The sequence below is a fragment of the Peromyscus maniculatus genome, chromosome 20 (genome assembly GCF_049852395.1).
Source record: "Peromyscus maniculatus bairdii isolate BWxNUB_F1_BW_parent chromosome 20, HU_Pman_BW_mat_3.1, whole genome shotgun sequence".
NCBI lineage: Eukaryota > Metazoa > Chordata > Mammalia > Rodentia > Cricetidae > Peromyscus > Peromyscus maniculatus.
This window is the reverse complement of record NC_134871.1, coordinates 69,766,267-69,793,299: the sequence shown is the minus strand read 5'-3', so window position 1 is coordinate 69,793,299 and position 27,033 is coordinate 69,766,267. Positions and strand designations below refer to the sequence as shown.

The window sequence follows — 27,033 nt, the reverse complement described above, 5'->3', positions numbered from 1 at the left end:
ATTTCTAATTTTTACAGAAATGTCAAAATTTCTTCAAAAAATATTTTCTCTCACTCCCTCGTCTCCTATACTGAAGGATGTATAATGTTTTTTTGTTTTCTCTCCCAAGCTAAATCTGAACCCTCAAAATTGATTCCAAGCAGAAAATCCCTGCAAATTAAAATCAAAAACAAAAATAGAAAATTATATTTATATATATATGTGTATATATATATATTTATATATATTTATACTGATTGGAATCCTCCAGCATTTGAAAAACGTTTAGAGATGAATTTTGGGCTCCTCTTACAATTCCAAAATCCATTATTTAAGGACATACTTCCCATCTTTCCTGGCTACTTCCTCCCTCAAGAACAGTTCAATATAGGCTCAAGTTTAATGGGAAGAGAGAAGTTTCTGAGTGGTTTTGTTACGGTTTGTTTTTACTTTGGTGATCTGGGTGGCACCAACTGCTCCTTCCCATTACGTCGAGTCACTCCCTGAGGTGTAGCCCTATGGCTAAACTGGCGTCTCTGTTCCCTGATTTTTCCAGCTGCTCCCCTGGGAATGGCATTGCTGCGGAAGCCAGAATGGTCCTTACTAGCCCTTGCTTCTGGTTTGTCCTGTGCTTTTTCAACAGGCTTCTCGGGAGCTCCGTTCTCTTCATTTCTGGTGGGAGACACGACATTGGATCGAAGTTCCCGTAGTGGCTGTACAGGAACCGGAGATGGCTCTTTAGGAGGCTTCTGACACACTTCAGCATAACTTAACTTTCGAGGTTCCTTTAAAAAGATAGGAAAACCAATTATGGTGCACATTTCTGGCTTTAAATAGGACAGTAATGTTACTGTCTAGGAAAGGAAAACATGTACCCTCATGTACACTGCTATAGTGTATAGTTAATGCCTTTGGAATTTCTCTAAAACTTTTTACTTAAACTTAAAAAAAAAACCTTTATTACACCACAACCTTAGCTTTTCACACTGCTACTTTTGTTTTGTTTTTCGAGACAGGGTTTCTCTGTGTAGCCCTGGCTGTCCTGGAACTCTCTGTAGACCAGGCTGACCTTGAACTCAGAAACCCCCCAGCCTGCCTTCTAAGCGCTGAGGTTAAGGTGTGCACCACCACCACTGTTTCTCTGTGTTCCTCCCCAACAGTTCACATATGGAGTTGTTAGATTTGTATGAATGAGCCAGTTCGCTTTTGTGCTCCAAGGATCAAGTTTGGGTTGCCAGGCAGAGGTGGCGCACACCTCTCACTCAGGAGGCAGAGGCAGTTGGATCTTTGTGAGTTCAAGGCCAGTTTGGTCTATAGAGCAGGTTCCAGGACAGCCCGGGCTACACAGAGAAACCTTATCTGTAATTAACAAAGCAATGAAAAGCAAAGCAAAATCAGGTTGTCAAGCTTGCTGACAAGCACCTTTATCTGCTGAACCATCTCACTAGCCCATTCACTTAAATATAATTATTGTGATGTGTGTGAACATGGTATAGCATGTATGTGATCAGGGGACAGATTCTGTGAGTTGGATCTTTGCTTCCACCGTGGGTTTGGGGGATCAAATTAGATCTGCAGGCTTTCTGGGCAAGATTATACCCACAGAACCATCTTGCCACATCTTGACCCAATAATTTTAGTTGAGGAATTTTGCAGAAGGATACTTTTTTCAGCTTTATCTATATTGGTAAAAGCACCATGGCCTAAATCCGTAACATTTAAGGGCAGGTTAAATTGTGTGTGTGTGTGTGTGTGTGTGTGTGTGTGTGTGTGTGTGTGTGTGTGTGTTGTACTTGCCTGCATATCTGCTTGTGGAAGCCAGAAGAATGTTGAGTATGTTCCTCTACTGCACGTCACCTCATCTCTAGATGAGGTCTTGCACTGAACCTAGGAGTCATTGAGCCCGAGGCCCTCCAGCACTGAGGCTCTAAGTGTGTACCCCTTCATTTAGCTTCTGTGGGGATGCTGGAGAACCATTGGGTTATCTCCTCAGCCCCAAATGATTAAATAATGAGGAAATAAAATGATTCCACTGCTATTCAGAGGCCTGTGCCTGGAAAGGACCCGCCATACCAGCTCCAACCACTCCCCATCTGCTTCCTCCCCATCTGGGGAGGTCAGCCCCTAGCTCACCATGTTGTAGCTTCCTAGCTCACCCATGCTCCCCTCACAGCTGCCAAAGTACATTATATTCATTTTGAAAATGTCATAATGAAACATATTATTTTACATATGCTAATAATTTATAAAACATGCTAATAAAAACAGTAAAATAAGAATATTAAGAAGGTTGATGTCTCTAACACCATCTTTAAAATTATAAATTTACCATAACTCCCTAAGTAACTTCCTTTAACTGTAACATAGATAAAATAATGACTTCAAACTTTTTTAAGGGGGAGGGGGCACAGGATCTCCTTCTATAGCCTAGGCTAGCATCAAATTCACTCTAGTTATGGCTAGCTCTGATTTCATTGAGATCCTCCTGCCTCAGCCTTTAGTGATGAAATTTCAGTCATGCATTATTATGTCTGCCCTCCTTTTATTAGTAATACAGGCAGTCCACATTTAGAATACTCCCAAATGACTCTGCTCTAGCAAGGTGTTATGTGAAAAAGTAGTTTAAATTCTCTGTGTAACCTTGTCTGTCCTGGAACTCCCTCTGTAAACTAGGTTGGCATCAAACTCACAGAGATCCTCCTACCTCTGCTTCCCAAGTGCTGGGATTAAAGACGTGTACCACCACTGCCAGGCTGTTAAATAAGCTGGGCAGTGGTGGTGCACACCTTTAAATCCAACACTCTGCAGCTGAATCTCTTGAGTTTGAGGCCAGCCTGGTCTATAGAGTGAGTTCAATGACAGCCAGGACTGTGTTACATAGAGAAACCCTTTCTCAAAAAAAATAAAAAATAAACATATATAAAAATAAATAAATAAATAACAAATGTCTCTGTCTTGTGTTTGTGTAGACAAACATGTGCCATGGTGGGTCCATGGTGGTCAGAGGACAGTGATGCTTGTGGGAGTCGGTTGTCTTTTTCTACCAAGTAAGCCCCAGATGTTAAACCCAAGACAGCGTGGCATCAGGCACATTTACTCACTGAGCCATCTTGCCAGATCTGAAAAATAAGTTTTACCATCCTCATATAAACTACTCAAATTACCTGGAGACTCACAGCTGTGGGTGTGTTGACGTTACTATTGCAAGGTGAAGCAGTGTCTGCCCTTGATGGCTTTGTAGAAGCTGGAGAAGAAACAGGTACAGTCATGTGACTGAGACCATCCTTTGGAACTGCAGAATCCTCCATCTCATCTTTCTCTTGCTGAGTTGTGCTAAAGAAAAGAAAGATATTAGGTGATATTAGGCTTGGTTTAAGACACAGGAGCAGCTGAGCTATCACTGAGAACCTCTGCGGGGAAGCGGGGCATCAGCTTCCTTGAGTGGTGGCCCCAGGCAGGGGATCCAAACTCCAGAATCAGCTCTAACCCATGCCCATGTGAGCAGCAGTACTGGACTCAGTGGGTTATGAAAAAGAAGAGTTAGGAAAGAGAAAAATAAGGGTAGATATGATCAAAAGACATAAATGAGACCCTCAAAGAATAAACACAAAATATATGAAAAAATAAAGCCCCATTTTTAATAATAAATAAGTCCCCTCTTACCTAAAATATCTAAATTTTTACTTATTTGTATTTGGTTTTCTGAAATAGGGTCTCACTATATAGCAGCCCTAGAAATCTTGGAATTCCCTATGCAGATAGGCTAGCCTCAAAACTAGACACTACCTGCCCCTGCCTCCCAAGTTTTGGGATTAAAGGTGTGTGCTACCACATCTGGTTTATTTATTTATATGTATTTATTATTTCCTTTATGTGGATGTGTGTTTTGCCTGCATGTTTTGTACCACATGTGCCCACAGAGGTCAGAAAAGGGCATCAGATCCTCTTTGAACTAGAGTTACAGATGGTTGTGAGCACCGAATGTGTGCTGGAAATTGAACTACAGTCCTCTGGAAGAACAAGTGCTCTTAAATGCTGAGCCAATTATCCAGCAAAGGTTTACTGAGTTCTTTAACAAGAAAAGTATGTGTTCTCAACTTCTGAGCAATCTCACCAGCTCCACCTCCAACCCCTTGAGAAGGGGTCTCCATGTGTGTAGTCAAGGCTGAACTCAAACTTGTAATCCTCTTTACTCAATATTCAAAGGGCTGAAATTACAGCTATGTGCTACAAGCTTAAGAAAGAGTAGTTTAACATTGAAGTACTCTGTGAAAAAGAAAAAAAAGCACCTTAATGCAGGAGGCTCAGCTGTACAGGAAGGACCAGGACTTCTGCTGAGTTGCTGGGCAGAAGCACAGTCTGTCTGTTCATCCTCTGCAGGCACTGGGCAACTAACTCTCAAGTCTTCACTGTCCTAAAAGTCGGAAGAAGAGAGTTTGAATTACATTTGAACACATTATTAAAGAAGATAAACAACTGTGCAACAACTACTGACAGTATGCCCAGCTATCACTCAACCATGATGTGGAACGATCCTGTTCTACACTATGAATTCGTATTACTCTCACTGGCTGCTGGGCAGGAAGTTAGGTGGAAAAAAACCAACTGAGAATGATGGGAAGGACGGTGGAAGCAGGAGATACCAGCCAGGTGCAAAGGGAATAGGACACGAATGTGCCATGCTAACAAAGGTACCGCCAAGTGGCAGAGCATATGTAAGAAATATGGGTTTACTTAAATGTAAGAGGTAGAGCCAGGAGGTGGTGGCGCACACCTTTAATCCCAGCTCTTGGGAGGCAGGGCCAGGCAGATCTCTTCAGGCCAGCCTGGTCTATAGAGTGAGTTCCAGTACAGGCACCAAAACTACACAGAGAAACCATATCTTGAAAAACACAACACAAAACAAACCAACCCCCCCCCAACCTCCAAAAGGGTAAGAGCTAGTTAGTAATAAGCCTAAGCCATTAGCCGAGCATTTATAATCAATAGTTTGTTTTACTGAGTGTTTCTTTGAGAGTGGCTGTGGAACACAGAAACTTCCCTTTACACAACCAGCAATAAGACTGCTTTACACTGTAATAGAGACTCAGAAGCTGGGTGTGGTGATTCACACCTTTAATCCCAGCACTCAGGAGGCAGGAGCAGGAGGAACTTGGTGAATCTGAGGCTGGTCTACTCTACAGATTGAGTTCCAGGACAGCCAGGGCTACACAGAGAGAACAACAAACAGTTAAATAAATACAGTTATCATATGACTTGTCAACCAATTCTACTCATGCCATCCAAAAGTAATTAAAACAAACAAACAAACAAACAAACAAACAAACAAACAAACAAACGTCCAATGTGGCTGGAGAGATGGCTCAGAGGTTAAGAGTACTGGCTGCTCTTCCAGAGGACCTGAATACAATTGCCAGCAACCACATGTGGCTTACACCTATCTGTAATAAGATGTGGTACCTATATACATACAAAATAAATAAACCTTTAAAAAAATGTGCCCAAATAACAATGAAATTTATCTTACAGTTAAAAAAAAGTCTAGCCAGGCATTCCGCCCATACCTAGAGCTACAGGAAATTTCATATAAATAATCACCATAGCACCATCTACATGAGCCAAAAAGGGAAACAACCCAATGCCAATCCAGTGGTAAATGTATAAACATAACCAAGTAGTATTCAAAGAACATAACCCTTGAGGGACACTCTGTTAAATAAAAATAAGTCATTCCACAGGAAAGTAAACACTGCATTACTTCATTTGAGATACCTCCACGAGTCCGCTCATAAAGATAAAGCAAAGGACTGACTGCTAGGGGTAATAGGGTAAACATGACTGCAAAGATGAGTTCTGGATAGCTGAGCACAATGGCCGACTCTCATCTCCACAAGTAAAAGACTGTAAATAGATCCTAACACTTGAAAGAGAGAGACAGGAAAGTCAGGAGTTGGCTATATGGTACATAGTAAGGTTGAGGCCAACCTGGGCTGTATGATACTCAATCTAAATAAAACAGAATGGAAAATAACTGAAAACCATTAAAGCTGAAATGTCATTTGTAATAGATGTAACTGACAGAGGATTAGTATCCAGATCACATTAAAACAAAACAAAACACCCACAAATTTATATAAAAAAAGAATCTAGTAAAAAAAAAAAAACAATGTCAAACACCGGGAACTTACTTAAATTTACGTAAGGGAAGAAAGAAAGAGAGCAAACCACATCCAAATCAAACCAACCAACTAAATAAACAAATAGCCAGGCCCACAAGAACCACACACATTAAACAATATACTGTCTAGGGAATGACTGGCAAACTGAGTTGCAGAGACCAGTCTGAAACCTGTTTCCCTATAGCTCCTAAACAAAGAAAGGCTTGTAAGTTATTAAAAGGCTTTAAAAGCAAGCAGTGTGCTTTAGGATGGCTCGGTTGGTAAGGTCCTTGAGGTCTAAGAAGAAGGAAAGAGTCTGATCAGTAGCACACTCATCGACAGCTGAGTGTGGTGCCTTGTGTCTGTATAATCCTGGCATTGGGAGGGTGGAGACAGGGACATTCCTGGGGCTCATGGCCAGGCAGCTCAGTCTAACAAACAAGCTCCAGTTCAATAGAGGCCCATCTCAAAAATAAGGTAGACCATATTTGGTGAGAAATGATCTCTGGCACATGCATATGTGCAAACAAATACACTCAACCACATACAAACCCACTGTACCATCCCCTACCCCACATCCTAAATATACAAATTAGAAAACAAAACAAAATATGTGGCAGAATCTGGCCCACAGGCCTTAAATATGTATTACCTGGCTCCTTAAAGAAAGTCTTTGTCAACTCAGAGGTAAAAGGAAAGCAAGAAACTATCACTCCCCAACCAAAATAATGCTTTTCTGTAAGAAGACCGAGTAAGGAGAGCAGATAAAGAGGGATACACATGTTGCTGCTGTACTGAGGGTGTTGACAACCCACAATTGAATAATGGGATTCTGGGAGAAGCACACATATTATGGTCCTTTCAAAATGTTTCTACATGCCAACTGTGATTGCAAAGACCTGCAATCATAGAGGTAGGGACAGCTTATAGTAGATGGCTATTTTATGTGTTTCTTTAACCATGATAGGTTCTAATTTGAAAACAGTCTAATTTGATTGTAAAGTAAAAAAAGTATATACTTCAGAACTGCTGAAATAGCTAGTGTTTTCATATATATACTTATCAATGTGTGTGTAGACATATACTTGAGACAGGGTTTCTCTATGTATCCCTGGCTTTCCTGTAATTCAGAGATCCACCTGAGTGCTGGGATTCAAGGCATGCACCACCACTGCCTGGCCCAATATATTTTTTAAATAGGTATTTTTATTATTTTTTAAATGACATGTAGTTGTGTGTAGGTACATCATGTGAGTAAGGTGGCCTCAGAGGCCTGAACTGTTAGATTCTCCGGAGACAGTTACAAGTGGTTGTCAGCTACCATATGTAGGTGCTAGGAGCCAAACTCAGGTCCACTGCAGATCAGTAGGAACTCAACCACTGAGCCATCTCTCCAGCTCTATTTTTTAATAACAGGAACCAGTGAAATACCTTTAAAGTTTGATGGGAAAACATTTCTGATTGAGAACTATACTCAGAAGAAAACCTGATAAATGTGAGAGAAAACCATTTTAGTCAGAAAATGTATATATAATCCTCTTTCCTTTCTGACTGTTTGAACCTCCCCTGCCTAATCCCTCCTCTTTTCATCCTTCTTGCCACTCTTTATTTCCTCCCTTTTCTATTTATTTATTTATTTATCAGCTATTTAATTCTTCATGATAGGGGTTCTCTGTGTGTAACCCTGGCTGTCCTTGAACTCAGAGATTTGACTGTGAAGTGCTAGGATGGAAGGAGTGTGCCACCATAACCTGGATAATTTATTTTTAATGCTTTTTATTTTATGTATATGGAACATTACTACAGCCTCCCCCTTTCTTACCACTGTTGAATATTTCCCCTCTTGTAACCATTTTTCTTATACTCTTTCCATTTTTCCTTTCCTAAGTACTTTCATCCCTTCCCTCCTGACTCACATCCATCATCCCTCCTCTTTGCCTAAAAAGATAAAATTTCAAAGGAAGAGGAACTTTATATTTAAGGTTTGTAATCCCAGCACCCAGGAGAGTGGGGAGAAGAAGGATAACTGTTCCGGGTCAGCTGGCTCTACACAGCAAGTTTCAGGTCATCTGTTAGTCAGGCAGTCAGAGCTATGGGGTGGGCACAGTGGGTAAAGTAATTACCATGTAGGACTGACCACCTGAATCTGAATCCTCAGAACGCACACAAAGGCTGGCTGCAGTATGTGCACACGGATGAATCACTGTGGAGATGACACGGACAGAAGGAAAACTGCAGTAGGAACAAGAGAGACCACCTCCAACACGGTGGAGAGAGAAGGCTGCCACCCGACCGCGTTGTCTAGTGGGCACGCTGCTCCCGTGTTCGCGTGCATTCGGGCCCACCCCCTCTTTCTCTCCCTCTCTCACACGCGCGTGCACACACACACACTCAGGAGTAGCATGTATATATGTGTACTTAAAGCCCAAAAGCCAAGGTTTTAAGAGTAGAAAGTAACCTGTGATGAAGGAAGTTCTATCAGTCATGCATGTAGAAGGCGCTGGCTGTACAAAAACCAACCAAACAACAAAACTGCCCCCCCCCCCACCACCACCAAAGAGACTAACCACAGTATACCACAAGTCTCAAACCCCTGAGAAGCGGCTTCTAAATCATGGCATATTCTAGTCTACCTGGCAATCTACTTTACTTGATGTATCTTATCACCAATGACAACCCTATCCATAGCAATGTGAATTTGACATAATAAAAGGAGGGGGGAGGAATCTTAAATGTAGTTTCAGGGATTGCTGTTCTGCATTATAAGATACATTATGTCTATGTACTATTATAATTAAAACAAAATTAGGGCTAGGGAGGCAGCGCAGTGGGTAAACTGTTCGATGCACAAGGCTGGCACTGAACCTCACTGGAACACACAGTGGAAGGAGAACTGGCTGTCCTGACCTCCATAGATGTGCGCTCTCCCACACACCTATACATACAGAAATAAACCTAAACAATTTAAGGTAGAAAACAAGAAAATTTATGAGACCTGTGATTCCACATATGAAGAGAGGCCCATACTCAAAAATACTGTGGCACCAGTCAATAAGACAAAAAGACAGCCAACAGAATGGGAAAAGATCTTCACCAACCCCACATCTGACAGAGGATTGATCTCCACAACATATAAAGAACTCAAGAAACTAGACATCAAAATACTGAAGAGTCCAATTAAAAAATGGGCTAAAGAGCTAAACAGAGAATTCACAAAACAAGAATCACAAATGGCTGAAAGACATTTAAAGAAATGCTCAACATCCTTAATCATCAGAGAAATGCAAATCAAAACGACTCTGAGATACCACCTTACACCTGTCAGAATGGCTACGATCAAAAACACCAATGACAGTCAATGTTGGAGAGGATGTGGAGCAAAGGGAACACTCCTCCACCCTTGGTGGGAATGTAAACTTGTACAAACACTGTGGAAATCAGTATGGCGGTTTCTCAGAAAAATGGGAATCGAACTACCTCAAGACCCAGCCATCCCACTCTTGGGCATATACCCAAGGAATGCTGATTCATACCATAAAGATACATGCTCAGCTATGTTCATAGCAGCACTATTTGTAATAGCCAGAACCTGGAAACAACCTAGATGCCCGTCAACCGAAGAATGGATGAAAAAAATGTGGTACATATACACAATGGAGTACTACTCGGAAGAGAAAAACAATGAAAGCATGAAATTTGCAGGCAAATGGATGGAACTAGAAAAAATCATCCTGAGTGAGGTAACCCAAACCCAGAAAGACAGTCATGGTATGTACTCACTCATAAGTGGATTCTAGATATAAAATAAAGAACAATCAGAACACAACCCATAGAACCATGGAGGCTATATATATAGCATGGAGGTCCCTAGGACGACTGTGGCTTATAATAAATTTCAGTTTTACTCAATTATTGAAAAAAATAGCCAAATGAATGGAAACACATGAACTATGAACCAAAGGCTGAGGGGCCCCCAGCTGGATCAGGCCCTCTGAATAGGTGAGACAGTTGACTGGCTTGATCAGTTTGGGAGGCAACTAGGCAGTGGGACCAAGTCCTGTGCTCATTGCATGAGTTGGCTGTTTGAAACCTGGAGCTTATGCAGGGACATTGGCTCAATCTGGAAGGAAGGGACTGGACCTGCCTGGACTGAGTCTACTAGGTTGATCGCAGTCCTCGGGGGAGGATTTGCCCTGGAGGAGGTGGGAATGGGGGGTGGGCTCGGGGTAAGGGGAGGGGGTGGGAGGGGGGAGAATAGGGGAACCCGTGGCTGATATGTAGAACTGAATGGTATTGTAAAATTAAAAAAAAAAAAAAAATACTGTGGCACATGCCTACAATGCCAACCCCAGGGGCAGGAGAACAGAAAACTTAAGGCCAGTCTGGGATATGCAGCAAGTCTGCACCCAAAGTAGATGTGTACACTGGTTGACATCGACTTAGAAAGACTGAATTGACCAAGTTAGCTCAGGATTCATTACATCACTAGTTAAGTACAGGCCCTTTGTGGAAATGACACCCCGTCTCCTTTCAGCTAAGCTACCAGACTGAGCTGACTGACACAAAAGCCAAGGAACACTTTCTTGACTTTTTGGAGTTTTATTATACACCTTTTTAAAGCTCTTGAAAAATGGTGAAAACTACAGTAATTGAAATGCAAATGTGAATTTAAACAATCACCCTGATAAACTTAACATATAATCCCACAAACGGGAAGAACAGATGGGATGCTTCAGTGCTTACCTTTTCTTTGCAGACACCTTTAACGACATCAGACATTCTATTCTCCAAAACAAGTTCATCTGGCATTCTTGACGAACTTCCAGGTAAAGGAGGAAAATTTGTAGCTAATAAGTCAAACTTTGGTGTTGGAGCCTTCGCTTCAGGTGTTGAAGGCTGGGGTCTCTAAAAAAACAAACCATTCAACAGGTCACGTGCCTAATGCTTTCTCTAATCCTCTACTCCAGAAGCTTAAAAGACTTGTAAAGGACACAGAATTACCTCCTTATAATTCCTGGTTCCCCACCTCAGTCTTAGCTCCCTCTTCTGTTTTCCTTCTTTTCTTTTTTGATTTTTGAGGCCAGATCTCAAACTCCCAGAGATCTACCAGCCCCTGCCTCCAGAGTACTGGGATTAACAGCTTGTATCACCACTGCCCGGCCACACCAATGCTCCTTCAAGCCAACTTTTAGCCTTTGATGCTGTCTTTTTTTTTTTTTTTTTTTTTAAATTTATTTTATGTACATTGGTGTGAAGGTGTCAGATCCCCTGGAACTGGAGTTTCAGGTAGTTGTGAGCTATCATGTCAGTGCTGGGAATTGAACTCAGGACCTCTGGAAGAACAGCCAGAGCTCTTAAGTGCTGAGCCATCTCTCCAGCCCCGATGCTGTCATTTTTAACATATTATATCTAAACCCACCTACCCACCTACCCACCTACCCACCCACCCACCCATCCATCCATCCATCCATCCATCCATCCATCCATCCATCCATCCATCCATCCATCCATCCATCCATCGACAAGACCAAGCTTGTGCCCTTCTGTTTAATCCTCTTAAGTGCTGAGATTACAGGTATGCTTCGTTCCGCTGCCTTGTTTTCCCTCCTCAATAGTTGATGGCTACTTGAGGATTCACAAGAATTGATATGCTTTGTCTACATTTTTAAATGTAGTCAGGGCTTGTGGCGGTTTAAATAGGAATGGCTCTCACAGACTGGTGGCCCATAGGGACTGCCATTATTGGGAGGTGTGGCCTTGTCAGAGGAAGCATGTCACTATTGGGGGGTGGGCTCTGAGGTCTCACACGATCAAGCACACCCAGTGTGGGAACACAGTTCTCTCGGTTGCCTGTGGGTCAAGAATTCTCAGCTCCTTCCACAGCACCATGTCTGACTGCATGTCACTATGTCCTGCCATGATGAAATGGACTAAATGCTGAAACTATAAGCTAGTCCCAATTAAATGTTTTTGTTTTGAAGATTTACTGTGGTCATGGTGTCTCTTCACAGCAACAGAAACCCTAACTAAGACAAGGGCTAAAGCTTCATGACTGCCCATAAAAATAAAGTCATAAATAAAACAATTGAGCATAATTCCTGCCTAAGCATACATGAAGCTTGGATTTGCTCCTTAGCAAATTAAAAATAATGTGATCCAACACCTGGGAGGCAAGAGATCAGAGACTTGGACTTTGATCCTTGAACTCCTGATCCTTCTGCTTCTATCTCCGAAGTACTAGGACCAGAGGCCTATACTACCATGCTTGGCTTATATAAAGATTTCCTTCCTTCCTTCCCTCCCTCCCTCCCTCTCCTCCCTCCTTTCTCTTTCCTTCACTCCCTCCCTCTCTCTATCTTCTCCCAACTCCTTTCTTTTGAGACAGGGTTTCTCTGTCTAGTCCTGGCTGTCCTGAACTTACTCTGTCCTTGAACTCACAGAGATCCACCTGCCTCTGCCTCCCAAGTGCTGAGATTAAAGGTGCGTGCCACCACTGACTGGCCAGATTTTCTTAATCTGTACTTTTAAAAAAATTCCACTTGTAGGGATCTATGATGGTTAGTTTTGTCTGAAGATTTGTTTTATGTGTAAATGTCTATCTGCATGCATGTCTGTGAACTACATGTCTGATGCTTGTAGAACTCAGAAAAGGGTGTTGAATTCACTTGAACTGGGTTACAGACAGTTGTGAATTACCACATAGGTGCTGGAAACTGAACCAAAGCTCTCTGGATGAACAGTAAGTGCTCTTAAGCTCTCTAGCCTGTTCATCTTCGTTGTTCTTTTTTGAGACAGGGTCTCATTTTGCAGCTCTAGCTGGCCTGGAACTCTCAAGAGATCCACTTGCATCTGCCTCTGCCATGTAAGCGATGGGATTAAATATGTGTGCCTCCATGCCTGGCCATTAATTTTAAATGTCAACTTGACATAACCTAGTCACCTGCAAGAGAGTCTCAATTAGAATCTGACTCCATCGGGTTGCTTGAAGAGATGTGGAAGAATCCACCTAAAATGTGGACAAGACCAAAGGACATGGAAGGAGAAGAACTTTTCCATTACTTGGACTTCACCCACCTTGTTGATGCTGATGCTTCTGCTATTAGAACCAACTTCGTTGGGCCTCTAATTGGAAACTAAAGCCCAAGAGGTCTCCAGGAACCCTCGAAGGTCAATGCCAGATCTGGACTGCTGAGGCTCTCAGTCTCACATACTCAATAAGTACTAAGTTTTTGGTCTCTCTGATGCAGGACAGCTATGACTGGACTCCAACTGTACGGTATAAGTGCATCTAATAGACCCCCTTTAATATGTTTCTTTAGAGAACTGACTAGTCCAGTTTTCCTTTAACTATGCCTAGACAAGGAGAATCATCACTACACACAAGGTTATGCCTTGGATCTAAAATGTCCCCATAATACCATGTGCTTTAATACATAGCTCAGTGGACAGGACTATCTGGTTGTGGGGACTGACTTCCTGAAGTAATTATTTGAAGGTGAACCTTTGAAGGTTATAGCCGAGCTTTACTCCTTTTTTAACTTTGGCTTGCTAGAACTTGCCTTGTAGCCCAAGCTGGCCTTGAAACTGAAGATCCACCTGCTGCCTCTGTCTTTTGAGTCCTTTTTAAAAATTATTATTATTACTATTATTTATTTGTTTCATTTTATTTTTGTTTTTTGAGACAGGGTTTCTCTGTGTAGCTCTGAAGCCTGTCCTGGAACTTGCTCCGTAGATCAGGCTGGCCCTGAACTCAGAGATCCACCTGGCTTGGCCTCCTGAGTGCTGGGGGAAAAGGTGGATACCACCAGCACCCAGCCCTTAAACATTATTTTTCTGATTTCTTGTGTATGGGTGTTTTGGTTAGTTATAGGTATGTCTGTGTACCACATGTGTGCTTGGTGAACACGGAGGCCAGAAGAAGGCGTTAGATCCTGTGGCACTAGAGTTGCAGACAGCTGTGAGATCAAGTGTGGATGCTAGAAGCCAAATCAGGACCAGCAAGGAGCAGCAAGTGCACTTCACTGCTGGGCCATGTGCCCTTACCCTACCTCTAGTTCTGTGCCCTTAGCTTCCTGGTGTGCCAAGCCGTGAGGAGCCATGGTCTCCTGCTCCCTCTGCTATGGAGCCACTTCAATTTCCCTATCTTCCCTACCATGGACTATACGCCCTAAAAACTACAAACCAAAATACGCCTTTCCACCTGTAAACTGCTTCTGTCTGGTCACAGTGAAATCAGGTAAAATTAATTAAGGAGGTTATCACTGCATTACTGATACCAGTGCTGTTTATGATCAACAGACAGGTTACCAGGCTTTCTTAATGTAGCAGGCTTTCTCGGACCACCAGCCCCCAAATCATGGAGGCTTATTATTAGTTATGAATGCTTGGCCTTATAACTTAAAGGCCTTCCTTTCATTCTGTATATCCTAATTTTCCTGCTGTTCCTGGGTCTGTCTGGCTGGTGGCTCCCTGGCTCAGGATGCCTCCCTCTCTTACCCCTCCAGCCTAGATTCCTCCTCCTACTTACTCTATCTTCAGGCCAGCCCTGCCTAGCCCTCCACTGCCTAGCTATTGGCCATTCAGCTTTTACCAGACCAACTTTCTACGTATTTGGGAAGCTGAGGCAGTAAAATTGGGTTGAAAGCCAACATGGGCTATACCATGAGACACTGCCTATACACAAAGATCAAGCGACAATAACATAATAAACCTTCACATTTAATTTCCTCTCCTGCTATGCAACCCTGGCTGGACTAGAACTTACTCTGTAGACTAGGCTGGCATGAAGTGCCTGTTTCTGGGAGCTGAAATTAAAGGGAAACACCACACCTTTAACTGAATATGCTAGATATTAAATATTAGCAATACAACCTCAAACAGCTAATTAGCACTAGAGAGTGAACGTATAAATGACTTTCAGATCAGTATCAGGCTCAATTATTTTTGTTTGAATAATTAACAAAATAAAACCAGAAAGGAAAGACAGACCAAAGGAAAAAGAGTTCTAAAGATACAAAGATGAAAACACTTACTGGGATCCTGTCATCTTCTCTTCGTCTCCGACCTCTGAAAAGCGTTCTCCTTTGAACAAGAGAAGAAGAACCCAGGTCAAATTCTTGAATACATGCACTTATTTCCTATAAAAGATTCTACTTAAAGCACTGACATGTTCAAAATTGGTGTTATTCCTCCACTGTTACTAAGGAGTGAAGTAAATTCTTTTGAAGAGATCTTGAGCTAATCCACAAAAAAGTTCACTATTGCCATCAAAGTTAGCTGGACCCATTTCTATTAGCAATACATTTTCCACATAAGAAGCATTTTCAAATCTAATTTAGCCAGACTAGACAAAACAGAACTCCACTCTTACAGGTGAGAAGGAAGGAGAAAGTCAAAGGAGAAGGCAGGGCCCGACATGGGAGAAGCACACCTCCAATCCCAACCCTCTCACAAGGCAGAGGCAGTTGAATCTCTCAGAGTTCTGAGGCCAGCCTAGTTTCTACATTGCAAGTTCCAGGCCAAGCAGGGGTAAAAACAAACCAAAACAAGCCCCCCTCCAAAGACCTCCCACTGACTCAGAGGTGAAGGTGTAACTTGGTGGTGGTACTTAAACATGTTTGACAACATTTGTTCAAATGCCTAGCATTGCCAAACCCTCATCTCAAAACTAAAATTAAGTCTTCCCAAGTCCTATGAAATGAATTCATTTAAGATATTCACACAGCAATAATTAATACAAGAACAAAAATCATCAGATGGTTTTCAACATTAAAGATGAACATTTTTTTTTTAAAGATTTATTTATTTATTATGTATACAGAAGAGGGCATCAGATCTCATTACAGATGGTTGTGAGCCACCATGTGGTTGCTAGGAATTGAACTCAGGACCTCTGGAAGAGCAGCCAGTGAGTGCTCTTAACCTCTGAGCCATCTCTCCAGCCCAAGATGAACATGTTATGACTAAATAATTTTTATATATACAACAGTTCCTTACCTGCCTCTACCAAAGTCCCCATTCTGTTCCATCTGTAAAATGGGAGCCTCCTTTGGAAGGTAAGTTTGTTCTTGATTCCCTGTTACTGTAGGGTTATGCCGTTCCGAGAGAAAGTTCCTTGAACTAGATCTGCTCAATGGTCCATCCCCCAAAGATACAGAGCCCTCTGTTGAGTGTTCTGAACCACTGGATGACCTAAAATGAGGCTTCACACTAGAAAAGATATACAAAGGGTAAGTCAAGAAAATGTTACAGCTCTGGTGCAATATTTTTAAGAAAAGGTAAAGGAATTTGCACATCATGTAATGTGTTTGACATAATTTGGGAAAAAAATCTGAAGTTCTAGATAAAGCTACCTCAACATCAAAATCAGTCAGTACCAAGTCTGATGGGTCACATCTTTAATCCCAGCACTAAGGCCAATTTGGTGTACATAGGTTTTCCAGGACAGACAGACAGCAATAGAAACAAAGCCACAGTTAGGATTTTACTGTTATCTTAAAAACAAAAACAAAAACAAAAACAAACAAACAAAAAAAAAAAACAAAGACACCAGGCTTTATATTTACTAATAAAGCTGTAACAGGTATCTGAGTAAGGGTAAATCCACCAATGGGAGCTAAAAAATAAAAACAACCCCACACATTCTTGTATGAGGTGACCAAAAACACTGTATTTGTTTTTATCTACTTATAATCAAATCACACACATGGAAAAATGCTATTTATTAAGATTAGAGGAAAATACTGAATTCCAGAAAAGACAGGGCTACAAAGACCTTATCTCATAACAAACAAACAACTAAAAAAGGGCAGTGGTAGTATATGCATTTAATTCTAGCACTCAGGAGGCAGTAACAGGTGAATTCAAGGCCAGCCTTGCCTACAAATAGAGTTCAGAGAGCTACATAGTAAGACCCTATCCCAGAAAAACAAACAAACAAACAAATAGACAAACAAACATTAAAAACAAAACCTAAGTAAGGACCTTGGGTCTATAGCAAATTAAAAAGTATGAGATTTATAATTGGTGCACTGTTTGCAGTCTATATGACCCATTCCTTACAACCTGTTTCTAAAGATATCAATTGACCCTATCAATAACATGTTATTTCTTGGCTTTCTGAACAGATTTAAAATACCACAAATAATTAGAACATAAAAAGGTATTAATTTCAATCACTTTTCCAACCAAACCAAAAATCACAACTCTCCCCCAACAAGCCTCATACTTTATGGACAAAGCCTTAATTTACTCCCCAGTAATGGAAAGCCAGGTTAAATTTTTTGCAAGTCAGTCTAAAATGATGCTACCAAAAATATTTCATTAAGTTTGAGGGCAGCCTGGTCTACAGAGCTAGCTAGTTCCAGGTCAGCCAGGGCTACACAGAGAAACCTTGTCTCAGAAAACCAAAAAATTTTCATTATAAAATGTTTTAAAAGTAATGAAAATTACAGTATATTCTTTAATAGAACTTTTAGAGTAGTTACCTATTTTTTCTGAAAATAAGGTAAATTACAATGTTCACATGGAAGCTGGGCGGTGGTGGCGCACGCCTTTGATCCCAGCACTCGGGAGGCAGAGGCAGGCGGATCTCTGTGAGTTCGAGGCCAGCCTGGTCTACCAAGTGAGTTCCAGGAAAGGCGCAAAGCTACACAGAGAAACCCTGTCTCAAAAAACCAAAAAAAAAAAAAAATGTTCACATGGAGTTTGGAAACTGTCATTCACCAAAATTCACCATGCATTGTACAGGTCTACTACAAAAGTTTATTAACTTTAAAGAGCCCTCAGGTCTCATAATCTTTCCTCTCACTGAGAGGGACTTAACATTCACAGTTTAGGCACCAAAAGGGTGGAGATGAAAAAAGGAGAGAAAGCACAGTAGAAAACTGTCTATCCCGTGGCAAGTTAGTTCATTCTCTTCATCATTGGGCTATCAAAAGTTGAAAGAAATGCTGCAAAAAGGTACTAAACTGGAAGTGGAGTGTATGCCTGTAAACCAAGCATTTGAGAGGTGGATGCAAGAGTCTAAAGGACATTCTTGACCACATTACATGTTTCTGAGCTAGATATTATGTATGAAAAAACAAAAACAAATATAAACCATACCAACAAAACTCAAACATATACAAAATAACAAAGCTGAGAAGAACAAAAAGTAGTGGGTGGTGTATGGCTTTAATCCTACTACTCGGGAGAGAGAAGCCAGCCTGGGGCAGGGAGTTATAGGAGAGCCATGTAGAAAGACTCTCTGACACACACATATACACTCTCTCTCCCCCCACCCCTCCCTTTTCCTCCTGCTTCAGGGGAAAGAGCAAAACAAATGCTCAAAACAATAATACAAGATCAAAACAAAAGCCATATACAAACCTGAGGGGACAGACAGGGGCCTTTAACCGAAAAAGACCTGGCTAACCATCACTTCTTAGAAGCAAGAAAGAAACAAGGATTGGGCTGGCAGTGAAAAGCTAGTATCTCAGCATCTAAGTAAGAAAGTACTCCTATTATTTCTGTAGGAGATGGCTAAGCAGGTGAACATTTGACCTTGGGAACCCATACAAAGCTATATGGGGTGGCATAAGTAATCCTAATGTGCCTTTGCAGACATGGGAAGCAGATAAGAGACCTGCCCAGAGACTCAAGGGCCAGCTAGACTGGATGTATACAGTGGTAGAGAAGTGGAAGTTAAAAACTGACTTCTCAGAATTGTCCTTTGACCGCCACATGCAATGCACACAAGAAAACACAAAAGAACTGTACATACATGGTCGAATGCATCATGTGCACACTTCTCTTTTATTGTGCTGGAGATTAAAATCCAAGGCCTTAATAAAGCAAGGGGAGAGAGTACTACCACTGAGCTACATGCCTATGTCGAACCCTGTAGGTTTGGTTTTGTTTGTTTTGTCATTTTTATTATGTTAAGTGTATGGATGTTTTGGCTGCATGTACGTCAGTGGAGATCAGAAGAGGGAGGCAGACCCTCCAAAACTGGAGTCATGGATGGCTGGGAGCCATGGAGGTGCTTGGAATCAAACCTGGATCTGCCGGAAGGACAGCCAGTGATGCTCTCAAGGGCCAATCAGCCTCTCAGCCAATCAGCCTGATTTTTTGCAAAAATCAGGACTCTTCCTTAAAAAAATTTGTGTGTTGGGAAGAAATTCCATTGGTTTAAGTGTTTGCTTTAAAAGCATGAGTGCCTAAATTCATTCCCCAGAACTCATATTAAAAAAAATAAACTGGGAATCAGGTGGTGGTGCACACCATTAATCCCAGCACTTGGGAGGCAGAGGCAGGCCCCCAGCTGGAGACCAGCCTGGAATACATAGTGAGTTCCAGGACAGCCAGGACTACAAAGAGAAATCTTGTCTGAAAAATGAAAAAATAAAAATAATAAAATAAACTGGGGGTGGAGAGCTGGCTAGAGGACCAAGGTTCAATTCCCAGAATCCAAAGCGTGGTTTACAACCATTGGTAACTCCAGTTCCAGGGGACACATGGGCTTCCTCTAGACTATGAGGGCAATGGAAATCCAAGTGGTAGAGATCCATATATAGGCCAAACACCCACACAAGACAAAATAAACCAAAGACAAAACGGAAACATGGAAACCCTGACCCCTTTATAGCTATCTTATTCATTCTGACCTTGAAGAATCCCAGACTGAATAATTCATGAACTTTGTATAGTAAACAAAAACACTTATATTGAGTCTCCAACAAGAACATGGGAATTCTTTAGGAATTTCTGGGAAGTGTTTAAAATAAACTTCGGCTATTATTTTCTATCTTACCGATTTTTTTGGAATGGTCGGCCCATATTCACAGCAGCAGCAGCAGCAGCAGCAGCAGCGGTTGTTTTATAAGATCCCGGTGAACTAAAGCCATTCAGAAAACTACCATTTGGAAAAGGAGCCTAGAAGAAAACATGAATGTTCAATGGTAAGAATGTAATACTGCAAGAGAGGGTTTTTGAGAAACCCAGGTGAGCTACATTAATATCAGTTTCTTCAATAGTCAAAAAAAGAAAACTCCATACTTACTCATTTCTGCAACATTCCCACCACATATCACTATATTATAAATGACATATAACTAATTCATTACATGAGAACTACTCTTTCAGGACAAAATGAGTCATGTAGAATCACAAAGAAGCTGGGCATGGTGGTCCACACCTGAAGTCCCAGCACTCTAGAGGCAGGTGGATCTTATCTTTCTGAGTTCATGGCCAGCCTGATCTACATAGAGTTCCAGGACAGCCAGGGCCTGGACCCCCAATCAATCAATTAGTAAAATGTAAAGAATCAAATTGTAGAAACTAACAGCTCAGCCCTTAGTAATAAGCATAAATGGATGAGGAACTATCATAGTTTACCCACAAGGTAACCAACACAAAATCAACCAACTAGATTAGATTTTTTTTTTTTTTTTTTTTGGTAATTTTTGTGACAACCGGTGGTCTGTAACTTGCTATGCAGAGTAGTCTGGCCTTGAAGTTGCAATGAGCCTTCTAACAACGCTACCTTGTGAGTGCTCCAATTACAGGCAAATGCATCTGCACCTGGTTTTCAGATGATTTCTTTACATTTTAGCTTGCACTAAATGTTTTATTATTTTCTAAAAGTCTCACTTACCAGTGGTGTTTCAAAGTAAGGTGCAGGACTTGGAGACCAAGACGGAGGCACAATACTATACACTGAGTACTGCTGGTGAGGGTTATACACTGGCTGCATAAAGACTGGTGAGGGGTATTGGGTTGGAGTCTGAATAGGTTGAGTATACATACTAGAATCCATTAATCGATAACCATTCTTAGCAAAAAATGTATTAATGGCTTTTATCCTTGCCTAGAAGAAGAAAACATAAAAATAAAAGATGAAGTGTGTATTACAACAAATATATTCAACATATTTTTTTACATGTATTATGATTTATTTCAATAAATTGATTCTTAGAATCAATAGAGCAAAGAAAAACAATAGTTTGTGGACTTGAGAAGAGCCACAATGAACAAGGTAAAAATAAGTGAACATGACCTCACTCAATGGCTAAAAGTGAGTCTACTGTCCCGGCAGTGGTGACGCACGTCTTTAATCCCAGGACTCAGGAGGCAGAGGTAGGCAGAGTTAGCCAGCCTGGGCTACAGAGTGAGTTCCAGGACAGGCTCCAAAGCTGAACAGAGAAATCCTGTCTCAAAAAAACCAAACCAAACCAAACCAAAAAGTGAGCCCACTACTCTTCTAGAGGATTCTCTAGCTTTGCAAAGGGAAATATTACCATCTACATCAACATGAACCTGGAGGGCATTAGGTTATTGGAAAGTTAAGAACAAAAAGGTTCCCCTGGCCTTTGCTGGCACCTGCACTCACATGTACATGCTCACATGCAGAAATATACACAGATGCATAATTAAAATAAGTCCTAAAGTAAATTTTAATTAAAAAATGCTATCCCATTGATTTCAAAATTGCTTTGTTTGGTTCTTTGTTGGCACCAGATAAACATGGATCTACACAGTAAAATCATAAAAAGATGAAAAACACTCACTCACTTATAAAAAAAGGACACTGAAGCTATCATAATGAAGATAGCAGTAGTGACTCAGGGAAGTAAAGAATGAAGAAATAGATCAAAGACCCCAAAGAAACATCCTAAAGATATGTGAAAGGTTCAGTCAACAAGTAAAAGTAGACAACTATCCAAATTAACGAAAGAATAAAAGGGGGGGGGGCCTTCTGGAGAGATAGCTCAGTGGTTAAGAACATGTATTGTTCCCACAGAAGACCCAGCTTATAACTGCATGTAGCTCACAACTCCAGGGGATACCTCTAATCTCAGGCATATGCATATATAGAGACATAAACATATATACACATGAATAATAATGAAAATGTAATAAATTAATAAAATGTTCAAAACCGTAATTAGGTCTTATTCTACAATATACACCAAATTAATGGAATCTTATCAAAGATCAAAATATAAATATAAAGGCTTCAAGTCATTAAAAGACACAAAATAGTATCTCTGTATCCTCAAAGGGGAACAGTGATTAAAAAAGAGAGTCAAAGATCAAAGTAAATTGAATGATCATCAAAAAACCTCATTTGTAATAAGGAAACTCATTATCATCAACCCCACACAGGTCAGGTTTAAATATCACTTTATACAGTAGTCTCTTGTGGTATTTTTCTGAAGTGCAAGTTAGTCGTGTGACCCTAGAGTGGCTATTGCTGTTTTCTTCAGTAGTCAATGTGGAGAAACCCTGTCTCATTCAGAGAGGGGTCCTCACACATGTACAAGGCTTGCCTTGACTATGTAGCTCAAGCTGGCCCCAAACAACCAATTTCCTTGTCTCACTTGGTAAGGATGAGTTAATATATGTACAGTGCTTAAAACTGAACAAGAGAACAAGAAAGGGAGTTAGGAAATCAGTGCTTAGGAGGCCACACCAACTGTTCCAATCTAAACTATGGCAATAATGATGGAAGGAAGTATGAAGGCAAATTTTATGGAATTTAAGAACAGTTAAATGTAAAGAAACTGAGTAAGTACTATTAATGACAATTCCTTCTCAAACGGATGTAACTGTGGTAACATAGTTAACTGAGACAAGGCTGAAAGAATTGGAAATGATTTTCATCACTATTAAGAAATTATAAAAACTTGGTGATTCCCTGTAAAAAAACAAAACAAAACAAAAAAAAAACTTCTGTAGCCAGAATATTTTCATGTTTTCTGTCAACTAATTTTATAAAGAACATAGAAATATTTTTAAAATTACTATAGGTTATATAAAACATCCTTCATGTATTCTTAATTCTTTTAAACAAAGCATGACAAAATAAACATAAACAAAAACCCAAAACAATCACCCTCCTCACAAAACCCCTTATTTCATACTAGCATCTAATGTATTTATTTACAAATGTTTCTTACCATGATTGGCTTGCCCTGAAATGTTTTAACTTCTTCTCTTAAATATTTAAAAGCCTGTTAAAAGAAAAATGAACTTTTATTAGCATTTAAACATTTCATTAAAGCCATTTTCCTTCTTTCTACCAAATGAGTTTGCTATTCTTAGTTCCTAAACTAAAAAAAAAGTCTTGCCATGTGGTGGTACACACTTGTAATCCCAGCACTCAGGAATCTATACAGGAGAGGGCTTTGTTGTGACCTCAGCTAGCCTTGGACACAGCATGGTAACACAAAAACAAACCTTAAGAAAAAGCAAGAAAACAACACATTCCTAGCTATAGCTTGTAGGTAATAATGCAGGAAGTTGGTATGGAGTGGTTGTAACAAAAGGCAGAACACAAGAGACTCATGTGTTATCAGGTAACAACTTCTAATTTTACTCAGCTGGGAGTAATGGCTCTGACACAGGACTATTGGGAGTGAGAGGCCAGCCTGCTCAAGCCCACAGGTTCCAGGGCAGCCTTGCTCACACAGTGAGCACCTGGCTCAAAACAAAATACACACAACCACCACCACCAAAAGCCCTGGACAACCCAGTTTCGAAATAAAACAAAAAACCTGAATTTGATTTCCACATTTGTTAATTCCAGTTCCAGGGCTACACAGTGAAACCTTGTCTTGAAACACCAAAGCCAAAATAACAACAACAACAACAACAACAACAAAAATCTGTTAAAATTATATGAAGATAATAAAAACGAAAGTCAACTGTCAATTAAGCAAATGTATGGCCAGTCCTGGTAAACATGAAAATGACATGGTCTCACTATGTAACCTAGGCTGATCTTGAACTCGTGACATTTTTGATCTTCCTCCTTCATTATTAAGTGCTGTGGTAACTGGCATGCACCATTACCACCACGTCTACTTTATTTTTTATTTTTAAAGATTTTGATACAGGATCTCACTTATGTAGTCAATGTTGGTCCTGAACTCCTGATCTTGCCTGTCTCTACCTCCCAAGTTCTGAGATTATACAAGAAAACTACAATATCCTGCCTTATCCTTGTGGTACTGACCACTTAACCTAGGACCTTAAGTATCCTAGACATGTACTCTAGCACTGGGCCACACCCCAACCCTAAACATACCCTCTTCACCAAACCCCAAACCTTCTCTTCCCCATTCCCGGCAGAAGCACTCCTCACCTGCTGTGCATCTGTGTCCGACTGGAAAGTGATGTACCAGTTGCTGTTGTGTGCAAATTCACAGCTTATCACCTTGGGGCAGTTTTCACTTTTAAACAAAGCTTTCACTTCCTAAAACAGAAAAAGTAGAGTCAACTCTTAAAATGAAAACACCTGCAGTTATGGTGTAAAATTTACACATAACAAACATTATTTCATGAACAAAACAGAAGTACTTCAGTTCTAATGGCAAGCTAAATTTTCCTTAGAGTACTCTCTCTCCAGTCATTTTCCTCCCCAACTGAGAGAAAAAGGCTTCTTGTTTAAGACGGGGTTTCTTTGTATAAGCCTGGTTGTTCTGGAACTGGCTGTGTAGACCAAGTTGGTCTAGAATTCGAAATCCGCCTGTCTCTGCCTAACCCTGGTAGAATTTATTAAGTAAATGTGTGTACGTCTGTATTTTTAGAAAGGTCTGCCGGGTGGTGGTGGTGGCGGCGGCGGCGGCGGCGGCGGCGGCGGCGGCAGCGGCGCACGCCTTTAATCCCAGCACTTGGGAGGCAGAGGCAGCCGGATCTCTGTGAGTTCGAGGCCAGCCTGGGCTACCAAGCGAGTTCCAGGAAAGGCGCAAAGCTACACAGAGAAACCCTGTCTCGAAAAACCAAAAAAAAAAAAAAAAAAAAGAAAGGTCTGATTCTGCAATATACTGTTTAATTTTATTCCCAAAACGGAACCACACTTGATCCTGATCCTCACGACTGTAGTATTGCTTTACATTTTGCTAACTGACCCTTATTCAAATTTTTTCTTCATCTACTCTTATTAGATGAATTCTCATATACATTCAAAATTAGTATTATTACTGCAATATTTAAGTTTACCCTCCTAAGAACACAGAAGTATGTTTTTTCTCCTTTATGCAATTTTAATACTTGAGAATTAACAAGTTAACAGTAACTGATGAGGGTATTGAGTTCTACTCTTGCTTCCCTACTTCCTCCAATATAAACAGTTAAAAGAATATTTAGTTTTAATAAAAATTAGTGATTACCTCTACTGGTGTTGTTTCAGGAATTTCTCTGAGAATTACAATACAACGTTTATGACTCGGTCTCACTTTCTCGCCCTTCTCATCAACTTGTACCATAGGGGAAGCTGAAATTTCAAAAACAACATGTCTCACTTAAATGGTATTAATGATGCCATTATAAACCATTCCGTTTGGCGGGCCATGGTGGCACGCCTTTAATCCCACTTGGGAGGCAGAGCCAGGTGGATCTCTGTGAGTTCCAGGCCAGCCTGGTCGACAGAGTGAGATCCAGGACAGGGACCAAAACTACACAGAGAAACTCTCAAAAAAAAAAAAATCAAAAAACAAACAAACAAACAAAAAACTCATTCGGGTTAATTTCTATCCAAATAAATTGCCAAATACTAAGGTAAAATGTCAAAAATTACTGTCATGCTAAAAAAGAAAAAGGTTTGTATGCAAAATATTATTTGCTAGTTAAATATCTGGAGTACCTACACTGTGATGAAATGTGCTAAAAAGAATCTTCCAGGGAACAAAAAGCCCTTATTGTTATGACTTCAATGTATCCTCCTTTCTCCTAGTGATGAGGATAAAGTCCAGGATTCACCCCCAGCATATCCACTCATATAAATCACCATAAAGGCCAAAGAGCACATACAGAGGAAGGGATAGAGGGAGGTACAAATTCATTATCTAACTTCAGGAGGATTTGTCAACTATTCATAGGTCACAACTCAGTAGCAGGTTGTGAAATCAAATTAAAACAAATGAGGACATTCTTGCTAATACTTGCTGTGTGTACAAGATTTAAAAAGCAAATTGTACACACTAACACATACACACACTAAGGCCACTTAAAACAATTCCCAGTAGGATTAGAAATAAAATTTGTTAATTTTTATAACTACAAAAAAGTTAAAAGTCATTTACATACATCTCAACACCTCAAGAATTAAATCCAGATCTGTGGTCAGTTTTTTTATTTCTTCCATGTTGGCAACTGTCCATATAGGGACGAACTGATCACTATCCATTTGAGATATCAAGTAAAGATCCTTCGATAAATTTTCTCTGAAAGAAATAAACAGAAGCAATTGTAATACGCAATTCTTAAAAAGCACCTAAAACAGGCTGAGCAGTGGTGGCGTATGCCTTTAATCCCAGCATTTGAAAGGCAGAGGCAGGTGGATCTCTGTGAGTTTGAGGTCAGCCTGGTCTACAGAGTGAGTTCCAGGACAGGCTCCAAAATTACACAGAGAAACCCTGCCTAGAAAAACAAAAACAAACAAACAAAAAAACAAAACAGTACCACATTCATGTTTATCACTATTCCTAGAGAATTCAAAGTAGTAGAGTTACTAAGATGAATTATGAAACGTTCCATAGTTTTATCAGCTCAATTTAAAACATACCAACATAATATATCAGTAACAACTTGAATAGGTTTTGAATCACGAAGTATATGGGAAAAATAGTTTAACCATAAACTGAGTCATAGATATTTAGTATATAAACATTTTTATGTTTTTCCATAAAGATGCTTGACTACTGTAACTTGAGAGGGATTTAAAATTAAAATTGAAGATTTAAGGGACTCTCCTCAGACCTGGCATTACAGATGTGTACTCCTCAGGCCTGTTCAAAATCTTGTCTGTTTTGTTTGCATCCAACAGTCTTTAAAGCAGATTAAATAAGAGTATCTGTGCTGGGAGATGGTGAGATATGCCTTTAATCAGGTGAATCTCTGAGTTCCAGGTCAG

The 27,033-nt window shown here is 40.5% G+C and overlaps 1 protein-coding gene across 5 annotated transcripts in view; it reads right to left on the bottom strand.

Annotated features, from left to right (window-relative positions):
• Window positions 1-283: 283 nt before the first annotated feature.
• The window catches only part of Larp4 (La ribonucleoprotein 4), a 65,563-nt gene continuing 38,813 nt past the window's right edge, over window positions 284-27,033 (bottom strand). For all 5 annotated transcript variants that reach the window (XM_042265233.2, XM_076556822.1, XM_076556824.1 and 2 more), the window contains 12 exons: window positions 26,208-26,344; window positions 25,292-25,395; window positions 24,265-24,375; window positions 23,078-23,131; window positions 20,773-20,985; window positions 19,930-20,051; window positions 16,134-16,346; window positions 15,170-15,218; window positions 10,881-11,042; window positions 4,269-4,393; window positions 3,144-3,312; window positions 284-764 (listed from right to left, as the gene is read on the bottom strand). In XM_042265233.2, the coding sequence (XP_042121167.1) occupies window positions 426-764; window positions 3,144-3,312; window positions 4,269-4,393; window positions 10,881-11,042; window positions 15,170-15,218; window positions 16,134-16,346; window positions 19,930-20,051; window positions 20,773-20,985; window positions 23,078-23,131; window positions 24,265-24,375; window positions 25,292-25,395; window positions 26,208-26,344 (1,798 nt within the window). In that variant the 3' untranslated portion in view covers window positions 284-425. The remainder of the gene's footprint in view (window positions 765-3,143; window positions 3,313-4,268; window positions 4,394-10,880; window positions 11,043-15,169; window positions 15,219-16,133; window positions 16,347-19,929; window positions 20,052-20,772; window positions 20,986-23,077; window positions 23,132-24,264; window positions 24,376-25,291; window positions 25,396-26,207; window positions 26,345-27,033) is intronic.